General features: G+C 43.5%; 1 protein-coding gene across 3 annotated transcripts in view; it reads left to right on the plus strand.

The window, feature by feature from the left end:
- Positions 1–10135: 10135 nt before the first annotated feature.
- The window catches only part of LCK (LCK proto-oncogene, Src family tyrosine kinase), a 76262-nt gene continuing 65723 nt past the window's right edge, over positions 10136–20674 (plus strand). For 2 of the 3 annotated variants that reach the window (XM_077482003.1, XM_077482002.1), the window contains exon 1: positions 10703–11001. Coding sequence is in view for 1 of the 3 variants with exons in the window: in XM_077482001.1 (XP_077338127.1) it covers positions 10212–10223 (12 nt within the window). In the remaining 2 variants the exon portion in view is untranslated. Of the gene's footprint in view, positions 10224–10702; positions 11002–20674 lie in introns of those variants that run through there. The other variant, XM_077482001.1, reaches the window with a different exon arrangement.

Raw genomic sequence — 20674 nt, forward strand, 5'->3', positions numbered from 1 at the left:
ATAACTGCCGCATCTGTGTTTAGTCTTGCAAGCCTTTGCTTGGTGCTGGGAGTTAAATGAGCCCTGAACATATCCCACACCAGTAGACTACATTTTAAAAAAAAGTCCCCCTGGTCGCCTGCCTTCTTCATCCATCCAGCCTTTTTCATTCACATGTACAAAACAACCAACGGGGAACTTGAGTTTCGGCATTGTTTCTCTTTTAAAAATAATCATTGGTCTCAGTTTGGTGCCATCAGCTGTGCATCCTAGTACCACTGTAAAACTGGACTTTTCATGTCCTGTTGTTTTAATTAAAATAGTTTTGTTTACCTTTTTGATGGACAGTTTTATTTCCAACCATATCAAAATTCATTGGAGTTTCATCCATATTTCCAATACTACTTAACGCATAGCCATTTTTAGTGCACTGTTGTATAACATATAGAAGGAAACTATTTACTTTGCTATCAAGATCTGCAGGCAATTTTTGGGCAATTTTCGTCATTTGCCTCAGTACCATATTATGCCTGCCCATGAATTTAGTACACCAGGATACAGTGGCGTTAAATCTGTTTCTGTGATCTGGGTTAGATTTGGCCCACTGAAGTGCAAACAAACGTATTTTATTTCGTGTCACTACATAACCGTTTTGGCGATGCTCAGTCACCATGTCTGCTACATGTTTTTCAAGTTTTGGCCAATGTGGGGTGCCCCTTCTTAATGCACACTTACCCCTTGGCATACTCTTTAATGCTTTTTCATTTGCTTTCCAGTCCCGAACCATCTTTTCTGTTACTTCATATTGTCTTGCAACAGCGCAGTTATTATGTTCCATGGCAAAGTTTACAACTTTAAGATTGAAACTGGCTTCATATTTCTTTCTTCTTGCTGGTGGAGCCATGGTGGGGTTTTGACTTCTGGACATTTGTATACTGTACTGTATGGTAAGTACTGGTGCTATACTGTATGAACAGATATAGATACTGGTGCTGTACTGTATGTGGTACCCAGTCTAACAGCCACCTTACCAGCAATTTGCTGGTTGTTGTAAACAAATCATGCTTGGATTTGTCATCTCTCCCTGCCTGCCCAGCCCTCCCTGTCTCCAAGACTAGCGCAAACATGCCCCTTTCACCCGTCTGGCCCACCCTTGTATCCTATTACTGTACCATACCACCTTCTCTGCCTCTCAGATCTCGCACATGCGTGCCTGCGCCGCTTCACTGCAGTCCTCAGGAGAGAAATATCTGATAGTCAGAGAAGGAGATATGGTAATAGGATACAAGGGCGGGCCAGATGGGTGAAAGAGGCATGTTTTTCTGGGCCGCTCCCTCTCTTTTTTTCATGGGGATCCCGGACGCCTGCAGCTTGTTCACTTCTTGTAGCTTGCATACAGGGCGGATGCGACGGCGGCCCCAGCGTTTTGGTGATCCCCCCACGGCGACCACAGATTCTCCAGTCCGCCCTATAAGATGACACCCGACGTATAAGACGACCCCCAACTTTTGAGAAGATTTTCCTGGGTTAAAAAGTTGGCCAATTATAGGCTTATCTATAGGTACAGACAATACTGGAAGGTTTACTTCCTCTTTAAAAAAAGTTAACTGGAGTTGATTTTATTTTGTTAGGCATCGCTATCTAAATCTGTTGTATCTAGGCACACAGGAAGTGATGTAATCCTGCTACATGCATCCAGAAGTTGAGATACAACCAGAGGGAATTGAGATCTTCGCTGATAGTACTTGGATGATGGGGCCAGCGCTTTGATGTGATTATGCAATGCTTTTCTGATGCAAGGTTATACACTTTTAAATGTTAGTGTACATGTTATTTTTGGTGGATGTTTTTTCACACTATATGAGCTCTTCCTTTTCTATGGTAATGCCTGAGCCCTTGTACACAAAGTTGGAAATTCCGACGGAATGTGTCCTATCTGACCGTTTTGTCGGATAATCCGACTGTGTGTGGTCTCCATCAGGCTGTTTCTGTCGGAGTATCCAACGGACCAAGTTTTCCAACTTGTCCGTAAAATTTTCCGACAAAATGCTCCGATCGGACATACTCCGATCATATGTAGCCTACTCCGACGGGCAAAGTGCCACGCATGCTCAGATCAAATTCCTAGACCAAAGCTATTGGCTACTAGCCTGAACGTAGTCCCGTCGAAATAACGTCATCACGTTATGTACATTCGGATTTTCCAACAACTTTGTCCGACCGTGTGTATGCAACAGTTTCGGACAAAATCCGTCAGACAAAATCCAACGGATTTGGTTGTCAGAATGTCTGACCATGTGTACAAGGGCTATGAATGTAGACTATTAAGAAGGGAGAAAGTAGCAGTGATCCAGGAACCCCTTCTCTTAAAGGGGAACAAGCGCTTTATGACCTACATTTAGCAAGAGCGTCATGGCCATCTGGTGAGTTTTCCCTGGTCATGTGGGTGATTTATTTGACAGAAAGAAGTCAAAACATTGTGGGAATACTGGTGAAGAGAGCATAGACCCAGTGTTGCCAACCTATCAGACTGAAATTTACTGACGTAACACCAAACATTTACAGACACAGCCAAGTTTTTACTGACATTTCAAAAAGTTACAAAACTACAGTTTTATGTGCAAATTTCCGTATTTAGGCTACAAACAAGTACAATATGCTATTAGCAATTTAATTTAAGGTAGATTTTAAGGCAAAAAAATGATTTCTTATTTTATTTTCAATATAGTAAGTACATACAGTAGCTCAGGGACAGGACTCAGGAGGGAAAAACATTAGAATGGGAAGGCACACATACATGAAATTGTACACAGTGTCGCAGTGTGCAGCAGCACAGATGATGATGATGACACCTTACCGACACAACACGTCCCCTTCTGAATCACAGTGACAGTCTCTCTCTATGCCAGATGATCCCTTCAGTCCACTCCAGTCCAAACAGCACTGACAGTCCCGCTTCTATCCTGCAGACCCGCACATGAGGTTTTGGCTGTTCCGCTCAGCTCCCTTGCATCATGAGATCACATGACCTGCTCAGGCACCATCTCCGCCAGACCCTCAATGGCTCCGCCCAAACACACTGTAGCATGCACTCGGATGGTCTCCGAGTATCACAGCATTATTTTTTTTACTGGCAACCTTTTTTTGTCACTGGCATTTACTGCAGGAGAAAAGTGTCAGTTTTTTACTGGCTGCCGCTAAAAATACTGACGGTTGGCTACACTGTGCTTATGGGGTTGTATAGGCCCATGCATTGTAGCCCCTAAGGGAACATTTTATTGTAGTTTGTTGTCATATAGACTAAACATTGTCTTATTTTAACCAAATTTAAATAAATGTTATTTTTTACGAAAAATGCTGTGCCTTAAAGTCCCATGCCTACACTATTAATATAGTTTTGATGCAAACCTCACCATCATTGGCAAGACCAGAAATGTACTAGCACAGCCACGTTTTTAGTGACATTTCAAAAAGTTACAAAACTACAGTTTTATGTACACATTTCAGTATTTAGGCTACAAACAAGTACGATATGCAATTAGCGATTTGATTTAAGGTATATTTTAAGGCAAAAAAACGATTTCCTATTTTATTTTTGATATAGTAAGTAAGTAGCACAGGGACAGGAGGCCAAGAAATTAAAATGGGCAGGCATATATACATGAAATAGACTCTCACAGTGACACTGACAGCATTCTGCAGATGATGTTGATACCTCAGCAACACAACACGTCCCCTCCTGAGTCAGTGACAGTCTCTCTTCATGCCAGATGGTCCCTTCAGTCCATTCCAGTCTAAACAGAACTGACAGTCCCACAAACCCGCACACAAAGCTCCTCCCGCTCCCTTGCACCATGACATCACATGACACACTCTAGCACCGCATACGCCAGACCAGCCCAAACACACTGTAGCAGGCACTTGGATGGTCTCGGCTGGCTCCACACCGGAAATGCACATGTGTAGTTCTGAGCCGAGTGTCACAGCCGTATTTTTTACTGGCAACCTTTTCCTGTCACTGGCAGGAGAAATGTGGCTGTTTTTTACTGGCTGCCAGTAAAATTACTGACGGTTGGCAAGACTGGTGTAAGGCAGCAGTTTTATCCAGGGGGAGGGGCAGACAGCCAGAGCATTGTGTGTATAAGGCATGTAAAAGTCATGTTAGTGGTCTGCGGGATTAAAAATTGTGAGCTTAGTGGTCCATGAGGTCTGAAAGGTTGGCGACCACTGAGTTAAATTAGCCCTCCACTGAAGCTGTAGTGGGAGGGATTGGCACCTCATGAGTCCTTTGGTGAGTCTCTCACCTAATGTATCATAAGTCTGTCACTTGGGAGGCTGGATTGTCTGTTTGGCTCTTTGCTGTCTCGGCTTGGATGTCCCTTTTTCAGCAGACCCTCATTCTAACTCTAGGGGTGGTTGAACAGTCTCAATGCCCTCAGCATTCAGTGGAGAAGGAGGGTTTTCCTGACTTTCCAGTTGGTGACTCTGGAGTAAAAATTCTGGAGCCTCAGGCTTGAAGGTTCTGGTGTCCAGGAGAAAGGGGTGGGTGACATCTGAGAGTGTAGATGGCCACAACCAATCCTTGCAGATACCTTCCTCTTCACTACTATTCTCTTCTGCGTCTGGTGGCGAAAACTGAGACCTAGTCACTAATCTTGGCTTTGGAGAAGCAGTCTTAGTGGGTTGTGGGTCTGCGGAGGCACACAGATGGCTTTTGCTAGTGGCAGGAGGTGGTTACTGTTCCAGAGCTTCAGCGGACCCCTTCTTGCTTCTGAGCGAATCTGATATACTGGCAATCTGGGCAACTGCTTCCAGAAAACATAGGGCTGGGATTTCCGCCAGTCAGCTAACTTATGCTTTCCAGGGATATCAAGTGTAGCACTGACCCCCGAAGGAGCGGCTGGTTATTTTTGGGATTACCGTTACCTTCTCCTCCTCGTGCTCGTCTAGGGGTTTCCCGAGGTTGATGGCCCAATAAACTGTAGAGACCGACACTTAAATCCACTTTAGGGATTTTTATTTGCAAAATGTTGAACACACAACACAGTCTCTCAGTAGGGAATAGTGGGTATGGGTAGTGAAGCTCAGGTACTCTTGGAACTGCTAATACTTGAATGTCTCTCTTTATACAATCCAGGGAATAGCCATTCGCAGCTGGATGCTACAGCTATCTGATAAATCCCCTTTTTGTGGATTTAGCAACCGACAGGTGATTCAAAAGCATAGTCTCTGCCACAGACTTGGTTGTAGAACTTTAGAATGAGAAAAGTCCTTGGAGGACTTAATTCAACTAGCCACAAAGCTAGATAGACAAATGCGCGAGCAGCATTCTGAGCGTCTCCAGGTCCCTCGACCCAGCTGGATTCTCGCTAAGGCCACTGCTCCCTATCCGCCAATCAGGTCCCAGAAGGGGAATCAATGCAGTGGGGGCTAGTTCATGCTCGTCTTACCCCTGAGGAGCGACAACGAAGACGCCAGGCCAACCTGTGCTTATACTGCGGTGGGCTCGGACATTATCTTCGCAACTTCCCAGTGAGACCCTGTAAGTTGCCCCCACGGTGTGTTATGAACTATCAAGCCACAGGTCTTGCCCAGTCTTAAGTGACCCTTTCTGTTTCCCTACAGCTGGCGGAAGAGACGATCCAACTACCGGCTGTGATTGATTCAGGACATGCAGCTGCTTCTTGGACATCTCTATTTCTCAAAGACTGCATATTACATGCCTGAATAAAAGACAACATCTTCTCGTTCACTTAGCTGATGGGTCTCTTCCATACTCTGGACCAGTGACACAAGAAACCCAACTAATCCTTACCACCACGGACTCTGGCCACCAAGAGTTTCTGCGCTTTGATCTGATATCCTCCCCTATGTTTCCTATTATCTTAGGGCTCTCCGTCCTCTTACTGTACCCAGCATTGCCTTGTTCCAGCTCCAGCTCCCTACATGGCAGTGGTTCCAGCATCGGATAACCTCCAGCACATCCCTCCAGTCTACCTAGAATTTAAAGATGTGTTTGATAAAAAGAAGGGCGATCGTTTACCACCTCCCCGGTCTTACGTCTGCCCTATTGAACTGCTACCTGGCTCTGTGATCCCTTTTGGGCGAATATTTTCATTATGCAAGACTGAACTAAAGGCTCTCAAAGCCTATATTGACGAGAACCTAGAAAAAGGCTTTATTCGCCCATCTTCATCTCCAGCAGGGGCGGGAATTTTCTTGTAGGGAAAAAAGATGGCTCTCTCAGACCTTGCATTGATTATAGAGAACCCAACAAGATAACCATCAAGAACCGTTACCCGCTTCCACTTACCCCCGAGTTATTCCAGCGCTTCCGGACTGCAAAAATATTTTCCAAATTAGACTATAACCTCATCCGAATCTTGATGATTTTGTAGTTGTTTACTTGGATGATATCCTTATTTTTTCTGCCACTATTGAACTTCATCGGGTCCATGTAAAAAAGGTTCTCACCATCCTTAGACAACAATGACTATACCTCAAGGCAGAAAAATGTGAATTTGAAAAAACTACGGTTCAATATCTAGGTTTTGCCATCTCTACTGAAGGAATTTCCATGGACCCTCAAAAGGTCAAAGCAATTCTAGAATGGCCTGTCCCAGGGGACAAAAAAGCTGTACAATGGTTAATAAGCTTCGCTAATTTTTATCGAAGATTTATTGTTGGGTTCTCATCCATCGTCATCCCCATCACTTAGCTAACCCGTCAACACGGCCGATTCCAATGGTCCCAAGAATCCAGGAAGCCTTTACTAAATTAAAGACTTTGTTTACTTCCGCACCCATTCTGCAGCATCCAGATCCACTGCTATCCTTTGTGTTGGAAGTTGATACCTCCAAAACTGCTACAGGAGCCATCCTCTCGCAACGACAAGGGCCTAAAGCCCTTCTGCATCTGGTGGCCTTTGCATCTCATAAATTAAGCCCTCTAGAGAGAAACTATGACATGGGCAACTGAGAGTTACTGGCCATTAAGTTCGCTCTGGAGGAGTATCTTTTAGCCCTTGTACACACTATCGGAGATTCCGACGGAATGTGTCCTATCGGACCGTTTTGTCGGATAATCCGACTGTGTGTGGTATGCATCGTACTGTTTCCGTCGGAATATCCGTCGGACCCAATTTTCCAACTTGTTGGAAATATTTTCCGACAAACTGGTCCGATCGGACATACTCCGATCATGTGTAGAGAATTTTGATCGGACCAAGTGCCACGCATGCTCAGATCAATTTCCTACATCAAAGCTATTGGCTACTAGCGTGAACGTAGTCCCGTTGTAACGAAATAACGTCATCATGTTCTGAACGATCGGATTTTCCGACAACTTGGTCCGACTGTGTGTATGCAACAGTTTCGGACACAATCCGTCGGACAAAATCCGTCGGACAAAATACAACGGATTTGGTTGGCAGAATGTCCGACCGTGTGTACAAGGGCTTAGAGGGCGCAACCCATCCTATCACAATTTTTACTGACAAAAACCTAGAATATCTCAGGACTGCCAGATGTTTAAGACCTCGCCAAGCCCGTTGGGCACTCTTCTTTTTGAGGTTCCACTTCCATATTTCATACCGGCCCGGGTCCAAGAATAGCAAGGCAGATGCGATTTCCCGAATGTTCCCTGAGTCTTCCCAAGTAACGTAACCCAGCACCATCCTATCCCCCCAGAACTTCCTCTTGCTCACGTAAACTGACTTAACAACCGCCATCAGAGCAGCCCCTGCCCGTTGTAATGACTCAGTACTGTCCACTTTGGAGAAACGTGATAATCTGTTTTGGGCCCAGAACAAGGTCTTTGTTCCTCATGAAACAAGGTCACTGATCTTAAGGATTTTCCATGATCACAAGTTGGCTGGCCATTTTGGAACGCAAAAAACATCAGAGCTAATCTCTTGTTCCTTCTGGTGGCCTGGTTGGAGACGGGACTGCCAAACCTATGTCTCCTCTTGTGTACCATGCCAAAGCAGCAAAGGCTTTAAAACGAAACCCTGGGGATTATTGAGGTCTTTACCCATTCCCGAGCGGCCAAGGGCAGAAGTCTCGATGGATCACCCTCAGAAGGCTTCACCACTATTCTGGTGGTGGTTGACCGCCTTTCAAAAATGGCTCACTTCCTGCCCATGGTTGGTACCGTCTCGGATAGAGGTTCCCAGTTTACCTCCAAATTCTGGAAGGAACTCTGTAAGGCACTAGAAATTAAGGTTTGTCTCTCATCCGCATACCATCCACAGAGTAATGGACAGACGGAGCGAACAAATCAAACCCTAGAACAGTATCTCCGTTGTTTTTGTTCAGGATCCCAGGATGATTGGTCTTCTCTTTTGCCATATGCAGAGTTCGCTTATAATAATTCTGTACACACAGCTACTAAGCAAACACCCTTTTGGTCAAACTTCGGGTTTCACCCTTCCTTCCTCCCCAACTCCATTCCAGAGTCTACAGTCCCTGCCATCCAAGATCGGATAACCACCATCCAATCCAACTTCCAGAAGATCCAGGAAACAATACAAAAGGCCCAGGATGACTACAGGAGGTACCACGATAGAGGAAAGAAAGAGAACCCTGCCTTCAGAATTGGAGAGAAGGTTTGGCTATCCACTACCTATCTTAGGCTTCCTTGCCCCTCGCGCAAGTTGGGCCCCCAAATTCATAGGCCCATTCAAGATTAAAAGAATGGTAAATCCTGTAGCTTTCAAGCTAGCCCTTCCCGGATCATACAAGATACATCCTGTATTTCATGCCTGCCTCCTGAAACTGCTGGTCCCTAGTCCATTTCCTAGGAGAGAGGAGCCTCCTCCTCCACCCGTCATAGTTGATGGAGAAGATGAATTTGAAGTGGAAGCCTTAGGCTCGGTTCACACAGGGGGCGATGCGAGGCGACACGACTTGCCGCGCCACGACCTGCCACGACCTCAGCGGCGACTTGCAAATGACTTCTGTATAGAAGTCAATGCAAGTCGCCCGAGGTCGCCCAAAAGTAGTACAGGAACATTTTTTCTAAGTCGGAGGGACTCGAGTCGCTCCTCTTAGAACGGTTCCGTAGTACAGAACGGGGGCGACTTGTCAGGTCGCGGCACGGCAAGTCGTGTCGCCTCGCATCGCCCCCTGTGTGAACCGAGCCTTACTTGGTTGCAGGAAAGTGGGCAGGCAATTACAGTACCTGGTAAAGTGGAAGGGGTATCCCTCAGAAGATAACTCTTGGGAACCCTCCAAAAACCTTCATGCCCCAAGATTAATCAGGACCTTCCATCAGGAACATCCGGAGCTGATGGCCAGCCTGGACGTCCGGAGGCCACCCCTCGCGGGGGCACTGTCCGGGAAACAGGCTGCGCCAGTCGCGCATTTCTACGCAACTGGCGCACACTTGTACGTAATAGAACTGGGCTACGGCGCCCGCATGTTCGCAGCCCTACTGAGCCGCGCGCATGTGCGCACAAGTGCATGCATGGTGTGACCCTTTGCTGACCTATAAAATCGCTGGTTCATCTTCATCTCACCTGTGATTCCTGCTCTTTGTTCCTTTTATCTGCTTACCTGTTGTGACCCGGATTGCCTCTAGACTACGCTGAATCTCTCCTGGACCCGACCCCTGGCTTGTTTCTTGGACTTCTGCTCTCTGTGGTGTTTGACCCTCGGCCTGTACCTGGACTTTGCCTTCTGTCTCCTGTGATGGACCCTCAGCCTGCTCTCGGATTGCCTTTTGTCTCAACGCTTCTGATTTCAAGCAAGTAAGCTGTCCTGCTGGTAGCTTGTGCCTCTTGGTGCCAACCACTCTCTGTGCCATCTTCAGGGGTGGTGTGCGCCGAGTCGCAACAGCGACCGCTGTCTGCATTTTGGCCTCGGTAAGTACTCCTTTTATGATACTAGATGACCATGATCATCACGAAAGGTAGTCAACACAGTTTTTCCATGTTTCTCTTGCAAGAACAGTTGCCACTTGTGTTCAGGGGCCCTTTCAGTAGAGCACCTTATTAGCCATAACCAATCCCATTCTTTATGGATCAAGCATGCTTCTTTTGGAGAGTCCACTAGCACCAGATCTGGACATCTACCTTACACTGATTTTAAGGTCAGACTGCAGAGAGGGCCATGCATCTGATCCTTCCTCAAGTCTTTCTTTGACAGCAAGGGCAGGCAAAAAATGACACCCATCACGACAGAAGAAACATGAATACAGTACGCAGAGGAGAATGATTCAACCTAGAACCATTGATGAGAATTTCGGTATGAATGTTCATACAAGCGTTTGTTGGAAAATCTACTGGTGTATGGCCAGCTTTAAAACAAATATGATTTTGTTTTTACACTGACTTTCCTGACCTGCATGTTTGGTCACAGTCAGTCAGCTAGCATTTTCAGGAGGTTAAAAAAGCAACCCTTTTCATTTCTATCAGCACAGATTTTATTTACCATTCTTACTGAAACACATTTATTTATTATTTCTTTATTTAAGGTACTTATATAGCACCGTCAATTTACACAGTTCTTTACATATACATTGTACATTCATATTAGTTGGTGGTTGCTTTGGCATGCAATATACAATATACTATTTGTCTGGATTATGGACAAATGTCAGTGTTTTTTCTTTAAATAATGGCATAAGTACATCTTTTAGCTCTGTGCTGCGGATATGACTTCTGAGGCACAACTATAAGCTAGTTTTTTTGTGGTTGCACTATGTTCAGAGTTCTACTTGGGCAGGAAGTCAGGTAACAATGAGAGAGAGAGAGATACAGATGCAATGTGAAGAAGAGAAAGCAATGTAGTGAAGAGAAGCCTAAAAAACAAGTGGCTGACTGACGACAGGGCTAAAAAGAATAGTGAGTAAGGTAAAATGGCTCAAGAGAAAAATTGACCCACGTTGGCTGGACCTTACAGAAAGATCAAGTATATCAAGAAAGAAAGCTGAAGAAAGGCAAAGCAAATATATGAAAGGTGCTGTAGGGGAAACAATGATCGCAACTTAACTGGAGTATTATTCACATCTTCCTACTTACAGGTAAACGCCCTGGTTCCAAAGAGGGGCCATTAGGGATGGCTATATATTTTTCATGCTTTGGACTAACAATGCAAAAGTTCTGTCTGCTAATTGAAATATATGGTAAATGTAAAAACTAATTTATAACTCAGAATTATTAAATCTATATTACTGGAATAATTTATAAAGAGTGTAAGTATCAGTGCAGTGCAATAGTACATATACATCAGATTCAGCATTCTGAAATTGACTAATTATAGCTGGTTTATAATTGGCCACTGTGTGTTATTGCACTGTTCTCTTCTTATTTTACCTTACTTAGCAAACCACCTTCTTACCGTCCATATGAAAAGCTTTCATTTCATGTTGACAGACTTAATTTTTCCTTTCTGCAAAATGCCATCTATTTTGTATGTATCCATTGGCTCCTGTGCTGACTCCTGAAAGCATGTTAATACAATATATTCTTTGTTCTGTATACAATTTTGTGCTTTATGTTATTGTGAGGTTTGTAGATGAGAAAATAAAAAATGTGGTTTAGAGTAATCTGTATTTGAGGGTAGTCATAGCAGTGTGTATTCATCATGTTAATACAACAAAGCACTTATTTTTATAATACATTTGTTTTCCCAATGCTCTCGTGAAATTTTGTGACAGTCTTGCTTGATACATGACCTATATACCATATAAAATGGCGTCTAGCTCTGTCACAGTTTCCTTTTGGTATTTTCATAAAATGGCTGAGCCACAAAAAAACTCACAGAACATATATGTCTGCAACTTCAGAACTCTCATTTATGTGCACTGATGTTTGTACAGTATATAATGTTCTAGCGTACAGTGCCAATGCATACTCTATGATATCTTTCCAGTTCATGAATTTCTGGTATTTTTGGAGTTTATCAGCTCAACTCTCAAATGTGTTTTGTATTGCTAACATGTCTGTGGAACAGTGATTCTCAACCAGGGTTCCTCCAGAGGTTGCTAAGGGTTCCTTCAGCATTGGGCAATTTCTGCCTCTCAAATAAGTTCCCACTGACGCCATTGATCTTTTTAGCTATCTGTAAGGAGATAATTCTTCCCAATGACCACAAGTGTAAGGACCATTTTCCCACTGACCATCACACTAATGTATCATGAGTTGTAGATTTCAAATTTTTCAGCAGGGATTCCCTGAGACCGGATAACTATGTCAAGGGTTCCTCTGTGTTGAAAAGGTTGAGAAAGGCTGCTGTAGAAGATATTTTTAAATTTCTTACACAAATAATGTTTCTGGTCTATAAACTTTTTGAGAATGAGTGACTTTACTTTTAGAAATTCTGTTTGCTTGGAGCCATAAGGACTTGGGTTACATTTACCTAAGCTGGACCCTGAAATGACTTTATACACAGCAGACAAAAATTTGGATAATTATTTGATCTGTTAGGTATAAGGAATACCAATCATTCAGTGTAATACTCAACCAGCAAAACAATATTTTGGATGGGTCCAAAATTGATGCTGACATAGCACTGCCATTGGGTTGTTTAGGTTTGTTAATCATGCTCCTTTCTGGGCTGAAGACAACTACATGAGTCTGCACACCTTTTAGTATTTACAGTAGCCTGTAAACCTTGGTTTCTGGGCTTCTGGGACACTCTGCAGAGAATCCCAAAACAAATGCAATCAGTGAAAGGGCCAGATTACTATACTGAAAGCACTTGAAAAGGAAGGAATATTTGGTCACTATATTACAGATAAAAAAAGAACACTGGCTATTGTAAGTGTACCATTGGTCAATATATTTTAAGGTCTCTTAGACCCCTTTCACATGAGATAGTTTTCAGGCATTTTAGTGTAAGAAATAGCCTCTAAATAGCATCTGAATACCGCTTCCCATTCATTTCATTGTGTCTTTTCACACTGGGGCAATGCGCTTGTGGGACATTAGGAAAAGTACTGCAAGCAGCATCTTTGGGGTGGTTTGAGAGCGCTGTATAGAGCGCTCACAAATGTCCTGCCCATTGAAATGAATAGGCAGCGCTTCCAAAGCATCTAAAAAGTTTTTTTTTATATATTTGTAAAGTAAATGTGGCCCTTGTATTGAAATTACACTATGCATATAACTTAAGACTATGGATATGAATGCAAGGTTTCCCATAAATAAAAAGGGAAAGCAGTTTTCTGCTGCTAGCTTTAGTAATAAACATTTACCAAACCTGAAGTTTCCGAAAGTATAATAATTAATGAAGCGCTTGTTAAGATAGTTTAAACAGAACTTGTACAGATATTCAGAGATCATGGGCAAGGAGCCTATTAAGCAGTATTAAATCTAAAAACAACATGGTAAATGTTCTATATTGCAACTCTGCAGTCCTTAACCACTTTTCGACCACGATATACCCGAATGACGGTTACAGTGTGACGGGCTAGTTCTGGGAGGCCTCCCGTTATCGTGTTAGTAGCATGCCCGCTGCAGGGCGCTGGTTGCACGATCTGTGATCACAGTGTCCAGAGGACACTGTGATCACAGATTGAGGTAAAGAGCCAATCAGCAGCTCTTTATAAGATGATCAGCTGTGTCCAATCACAGCTGACCATAGAATCACAGCTAATCATGGATAGAAGCCAGTTATCGACACTCCTTTTCTCATGCTGACAGCATGAGAAGAGGAGAAGGGAGGCGATAACCGGACATGTACACTGATAATCAGGGCACTGATTATTGGTGTCCTTATTATGAGTGCAGTCCCAACAGTGCCTACCAGTGCTGCCAATCTGTGCCCACCAGTGCTTCATCATCATTGTCACTTATCTGTGCCGCCTACCAGTGCCCATCAGTGCCACCTACCAGTGCCCATCAGTGCTGCCTATCAGTGCAGCCTCATTAGTACCCACCAGTGCCTCCTCATCAGTGCCGCCTCATCAGTGCCCAGCAGTGCAGCCCATCAATTCACAATCAGTGGTAGGCAGCCCAAACAGTGGATGAAACGGGATATCTAAAGTCACAACATTGGTAATTTTCCACAACGGGGGAAGGGGGGGACATACATATTCAGCAATAAATAGCAATTAAAAGGCTGCTACCAGGAGATGAAGGAATCTCTGCACAAACACAGAACGCCACTATAAGTGCACTATTAATATAAAAGCATAGGTTTATTCAGGCAATTGTCAACTTACAATGGTCATGAGGTAAAAACAATTGTGGGACTCACTGGTGGTCAGGAGGACCGCTGCATGAGGACCAGAGAGGAAACGCAGAGGCATCCGGGTTGTAAGGTGGAGGATGGCATGCAGAGTGCTGGGATGCTCAGAGTACCAGTGTCCGTAGAACGCTGAACACTGGGGCAAGGACTGATGTCAGCGCTGGGGGAGGGAAGGCCAGGTGTGGCTGACACATTTCAGAGCCACCCACGGCTCCTTTGTCAAAGCCCATCAATTCCCATCAGTGCAGCCTATAAGTGCCTATCAGTGCAGCCTCTTCTGCGCACATCAGTGAAGGAGGAAAATTACCTGTTTGCAAAATTTTATAACAAATTATGAAAACGTTTTTTTTTTTCAAAATTTTCGGTCTTTACTTGTTTATTTAGCAAAAAAACAACAACCCAGTAGTAATTAAATACAACCAAAAGAAAGCTCTTATTGTGTGCACAAAATGATAAAAATTTTGTTTGGGTACAGTGTTGCATGACTGCGCAATTGTCATTTAAAATGCGACAGCGCTGAAAGCTGAAAATTGGTCTGGGCAGGAAAGGAGTAAAGTGCCCAATAGGCAAGTTGTAAATGTGGTGTCTGTATTCCTTTCCTTTTTTTTAAAAAAAACCTTTTGTTACCTTTATTTTCACCTGGTGATCTATTCAGTAACATACTTCCTGTCTTAGGCCCAGTTCACACTGCTGCAACTTGGGATATGACTTGTAAATTAGCACTCCTGAAGTCGCTCCAACTTTAGAAAAGGTTCCTGCACTACTTCAAGGCGACTTCTATCCGACTTGTGCCCATAGACTTTAATAGAACTCGCCTACAAGTCGAATCCTGAATCTATATTGATGTGATTTGGATCTGACATTACATGAAAATTATGCAGGCATTCCCTGCAGTGTAGACCCTCCCTCACTTCAAAGTTGCATCAAGTTATATCAAAGTAGTACTCAAGCATGCAAACTGATGTGAACAGATGTAACATGAATCAGTAATCATCAGTTTTTCCTTAGCAAAAACATGACTGAACTGATGATGCCGTGTGAAAGGGCCCTAAGGTTTTACATAAGGCTGTGTTCACACATGATCGAGGATGGAATTGCCACACTTTCACCCCGCGATTTCATAAGGCTTTTACCCAAATTAAATTTATATAGTTTTTTTTCACACAAATAAGCTGTCTTTTGGTGGTAATTGATGACCACTGTTTTTTTTTTTTATTATATAAACTAAAAATTTTAAAAATGTAAAAAAATATTTTCTACTTTCTGTAATAAAACATATCCAATAAAAAAATATATAATTTCTTCATAAATTGAGGCCCAAATGTATTCTACTCTTTGGTAAAAAAAAATCCCAATAAGTGTATATTACCTTATTTATCAGTGTATAACATGCTCCTTCATTTTAAGGGGGAAGTTTCAGGAAAAAACTTACATTTTAAATAAAGAATTTTGAAGCAAAATAAGGGTCAGTACCCATCAATTCAGCACTATCAGTGCCCATCAATGCAGCCTTATCAGTGCCCATCTGTAACCTCGCCATTGCCCATCACTGAAGTGTGATCAGTGCCCTTCTGCAGCCTTGCCCATCATTGCAGCCTAATCAGGGCCCATCTGCAGCCTTGCCCATCATTACAGCCTAATCAGTGCCCATCTGCAGCCTTGTCCATCACTGCAACCTGATCAGTGCCCATCTGCAGCCTTGCCCATCATTACAGTTTAATCCGTGCCCATCTGCAGCCTTGTCCATAATTGCAGGCTAATCCATGTCCATCTGCAGATAGCCGGATTTCCCGCATACTCGGCTTGGCTCGCAGTCACGCCCAGTCCCGCCCCTTGGCTCGGCTCCTATGATGGACATAACACCAGTCCAATGTCGGGACACCAATGCCAAGAGCTGTCCAGGGGCATGACTCTGAGCCAAGTATACAGGAGATTCGGCTGTGTCTGTTTCGGCGGCGCTCGTTCCCTCCTTCCCTGTGAGTCAGCCCTATATCGGCGTATAACATGCGCACACATGTTGTACGCTGATAAAAACGCTAATTGTTTTGTGCAAATGTGATAGGGTCTACAAACTATGGTATATAGAGTATCTCACAAAAGTAAGTACACCCCTCACATTTTTGTAAATGTTTTATTATACAGTATCTTTTCATGTGACATCATTGAAGAAATTACACTTTACTACAATGTAAAGTAGTGAGTGTACAGCCTGTATAACAGTGTTGCTGCCCCCTCAAAATAACTCACACAGCCATTAATGTCTAAACCGCTGGCAACAAAAGTGAGTATACCCCTAAGTGAAAATGTCCAAATTGGGTTCAAATTTTGTGTGGCTACCATTATTTCCAGCACTGCCTTAACCCTCATGGGCATGGAGTTCACCAGAGCTTCACAGGTTGCCACTGGAGTCCTCTTTCACTTCTCCATGATGACATCACGGAGCTGGTGGATGTTAGAGATCTTGAGCTCCTATACCTTCTGTTTGAGGATGCCCCACAGATGCTCAATATGGTTTAGGTCTGGAGACATGCTTTACCCTCAGCTTCTTTAGCAAGGCAGTGGTCGTCTTGGAGGTGTGTTTGGAGTCGTATTGTTGGAGTACTGCCCTGAGGCCCAGTCTCCAATGGGAGGGGATCATGCTCTGCTTCAGTATGTCACAGTATAAGTTGCCATTCTTGGTTCCCTCAATGAACTGTAGCTCCCCAGTGTCGTCAGCACTCATGCAGACCCAGACCATGACACTCCCATCACCATGCTTGACTGTAGGCAAGACACACTTGTCTTTATACTCCTCACACACACTTGACACCATCTGAACCAAGTAATTATATCTTGGTCTCATCAGACCACAGGACCTGGTTCCAGTAATGTCCTTAGTCTGCTTGTCTTCAGCAAACTGCTCTCCTTTCATACCTGAGACCTTGTAACACTAACGAATCATATGACACCGGCGAGGGAAAATGGGTAATTGGGGCCAATTAGGACATTTTCACTTAGGTGTGTACTCACTTTTGTTGCCAGTGGTTTAGACATCAATGGCTGTGTGTTGATTTATTTTAAGAGGACAGAAAATTGACACTATTATACAAGCTGTACACTCTGTGACTGTGATGGGGTGGCCAGCAATCTGGTTCGAACAAACATTGTCTTACTTACTGACACTGATGTCACTAGTGACACTAATACAGTGATCAGTCATAACACTGTACACTGACACTGTACTAATGGTACTGGCTAAGAAGGGGTTAACATCAAGGGGCATCAAGGAGTTAACTGTGTGTCTAACAATGTGCAATGTGTATAGTGTGCTGCTTTTACTTTACTATGTGACTATTTTTTCACCCAGCTTTTCAGGGAGAAGAAGCAGCCAGATCGCTGTTTACAGTACTTTTTTGTGTTTTTGTAAACACAGAACTCTGTGTGTGTGATTGCACACAGCTGATCAGCCAATTTGAGCTGAAATCATTGGTTAAAATCAGCTGGCAAACTCGTGCTGTGTCCAATCACAGCATGGGTTGGCAGGGGACACGTGCAATCGCCCCCCAAACCTGGAATAAGGCCGACCACGTACATGTATGTGATTGTGCCTATACTGCTCGCAGTATATTTCCAGTGAGAATTCAGCAGGTGGTTAATACAGGCATACCACTTTGAATATTCTTTCTGTATTTAAATTATGTTTTGGACTAACAATAACAATACTTTTATATTTCTGTTGGTCTCAAAACCATATGTTGAGATGCGGGTATTTTGACACTGTGGAGGTAAATTTGGCAGTTTTGCTTTGGGATACATATACTCTATGAAAATAAAAATAATAATAATTTATCTGTAATCTATCTATAGAATAGATAAACTACAGAGAGGAATAGTCTAGTAGTGACTCAGTGGTCTCCAGACTGCAGCCCACCATATGGATGCTTGCCTTTATTTGGCCCTTGGGAAACTAAACTATTCCGTGCACTTATATGATTCCTCCTATGGACACCAATGATGAGGTACCATTCCTTCCATTGACACCAACAGTGGGGCACTCTTCCTCCTACTGATAAAAAAAAAGATTCCTTCTACTGATACCAACAGTGGGCCTTTATTCCTCCTACTGACACCAACAGTGGAGCACTATTACTCTTGCTCACACCAACAGTGAGTACTATTCCTCCAACTGGCATCAACCAGGGGGCACTATTCCTCCCACTAATACCAATGATGGAGGCATTATTCCTTCCATTGACACCAATGATGGGGCACTGTTCCTCAAACAAATACAATAATGGGGCAATATTCCTCCTCCTACTGACCACAGGAGCAAGATAATCTGTGTATTCCCTCTGACCACTGTGCCTCCTTTATGCTCCCTCTGGCCACAGTCTGACTCCCCAAAAGTCTAAAGGAGAGTAAACTGGCTCTTTGTTTAGAGACCTCTGATCTAATACATACAATACAAAACTTAGACATGGGGAGAGTTGCAATTTATTGTAGTATTATTGACAAAGGTAATGTAGGGTCCAACAGGATATTGTCAGGCTGCCAGTCAGGGTTTTCCCTTGTCTTTGGACACTGGTGATGAAGCAGGTATGTTTCACTGAGTCACCTTTACTTGCTGAGATGTGTGTCTCAGAAAAGAAGCTTCTCATCATACCCAAGTCATACTTTAAAAGGGTGAGGTAAGTTGTATTTTTGATGTCAGAGAGACCTTACAGGTTTTAATGATCTCTAAAACTGGGCATACATGGGCCTAATGTCGGGAGACATTTGCCAGTTTAAAAAAATGTTGATCTGTCCGACAGAAGCTGGCTGGCTTCTGTTCTGATGAGCATGCTTGAAAACCAGCAGCCGATTGACTCCCGATCAGAGTTCTCAGCCAATGGCAGAGAGCGCTGATCGGATTGTTCTGGCGGCGGGGGGGGGGGGGGGGTGGTTGTGCAACCTGCTGAACAGGCATTCAGTGGTTAGCCTTCGTTGTTTTATTTTTCTGGTCCGGCGGTGTGAACCGGGCGTTGTGATTGACGGCGGCTCTACATTGCGGGACATTGTTTTTTATTTTTTTAATAAAGGAATTTAGGGGTGTAGGTGTACAATGTACCCCATACTCATTCACATAGGGGCTTGCAGATTCCCATAAGCCCCCTGTCCACAGACCCCCACAACCACCACCCAGGGATGTCAGGAAAAGGCCCTTGTCCCCATCAACAAGGTGCTTTGGGGCGGGGGCAGAGCCCCCCTTCCCTAAAGCACCCCTTCATGTTGAGGTCATGTGGCCTGGTATGGTTCAGGGGGGGGGGGCGCTTGCTTGTTTCCCTCTTTCCTGTCCTGCCAGGCTGCATGCTCGGATAAGGATCTGGTATGGATTTTGGGTTGGGACGCCAGGGCGCCCTTTTTAAAAACAAAAAATTGGCGTGGGGTTCCCTTTAAAATTTATACCAGACCTGAAGGGCCTGGTATGGGTTGGAGGTAACCCCACACCGGTTTTTTTTTTTCTTCACTTTTTTCTATTGCCAGCAATGTTTACTTTTTTTCATTCAGCTGTCAGTGGGGAAGTCCGTTGACAGCCAATGACAGATACCATTTGGGGGAAGAATGGTGACCTGTGACCAGTTGCAATTAGGAACTGTAATAGGCATTATGTATAAAGTGGACATATTGCTCATAGGAAAAGCAGCATGTACAGTTTACATTGCATGGCTTCAGAACATAACAATTGATAAATCAGTAAGCAATAAAGTATAGCAGTTTCAGTGTCAGTGAAATGTATAACTACAATCCTAGTCTATGTGCTGATGAATAAAAGTACCACTTGGTACAACCACTGACTGCTAAATCACAATGCCTGATTCTGCAATCCTGTATGTTCCAAACATAAAAAAGAAAAAAATATATGAATCTATTTAACATTGTTTTTCCACAACGTTCACCCTAAATTCATACCATTGAATTTTAATTGGATTTGAATAAAAAATGTGTGAATCCTGGGTAAAAGCATGAATCTTGTGTGTAAACTTTTATAAATAGACCTAATGGTGTGACTTTGACCTCTTTATATCTTTCCTAATTACATTGGTTACCTACATTGTTGATTGTTTTGCATATGTATTATAGGGCTCATGTAAAGAAGAAACACATAATTATGGGTAAGCTTCACTGAAACTGACATGTCAAAACAGTTGATAAATCCAAAAATATAGTCAGCTGAAGTCATATGCAAATCTCAACTATCTGTAAAAATAATGCTTGGCCAAGCGCTGTCCCAGCTTCAAATAATTTTATTGGTCAATAAGGCCATCTATCACAGTACTAGACAAACAGGGTGGCTTCAAGTAGAGCTTAGGGAAAACTTTTTTTTTTCATTTTTGGATCGAGTAAGAGAGGGCTATAACCCCTGTCATATTTTTTTTTCCCTATCTATGTCCTATTGCAGAGATTTCCCTTCACTTCCTGTCCCATAGCCAAACAGGAAGTTAGAGGAAATCCCTGTAAAGCAAATGAATTCCTTGGGGATCCCCAGG

The sequence above is a fragment of the Lithobates pipiens genome, unplaced genomic scaffold (genome assembly GCF_037356315.1).
Source record: "Lithobates pipiens isolate NorthernLeopardFrog02 unplaced genomic scaffold, aLitPip1_a1.2 Scaffold_16, whole genome shotgun sequence".
Classification (NCBI taxonomy): domain Eukaryota; kingdom Metazoa; phylum Chordata; class Amphibia; order Anura; family Ranidae; genus Lithobates; species Lithobates pipiens.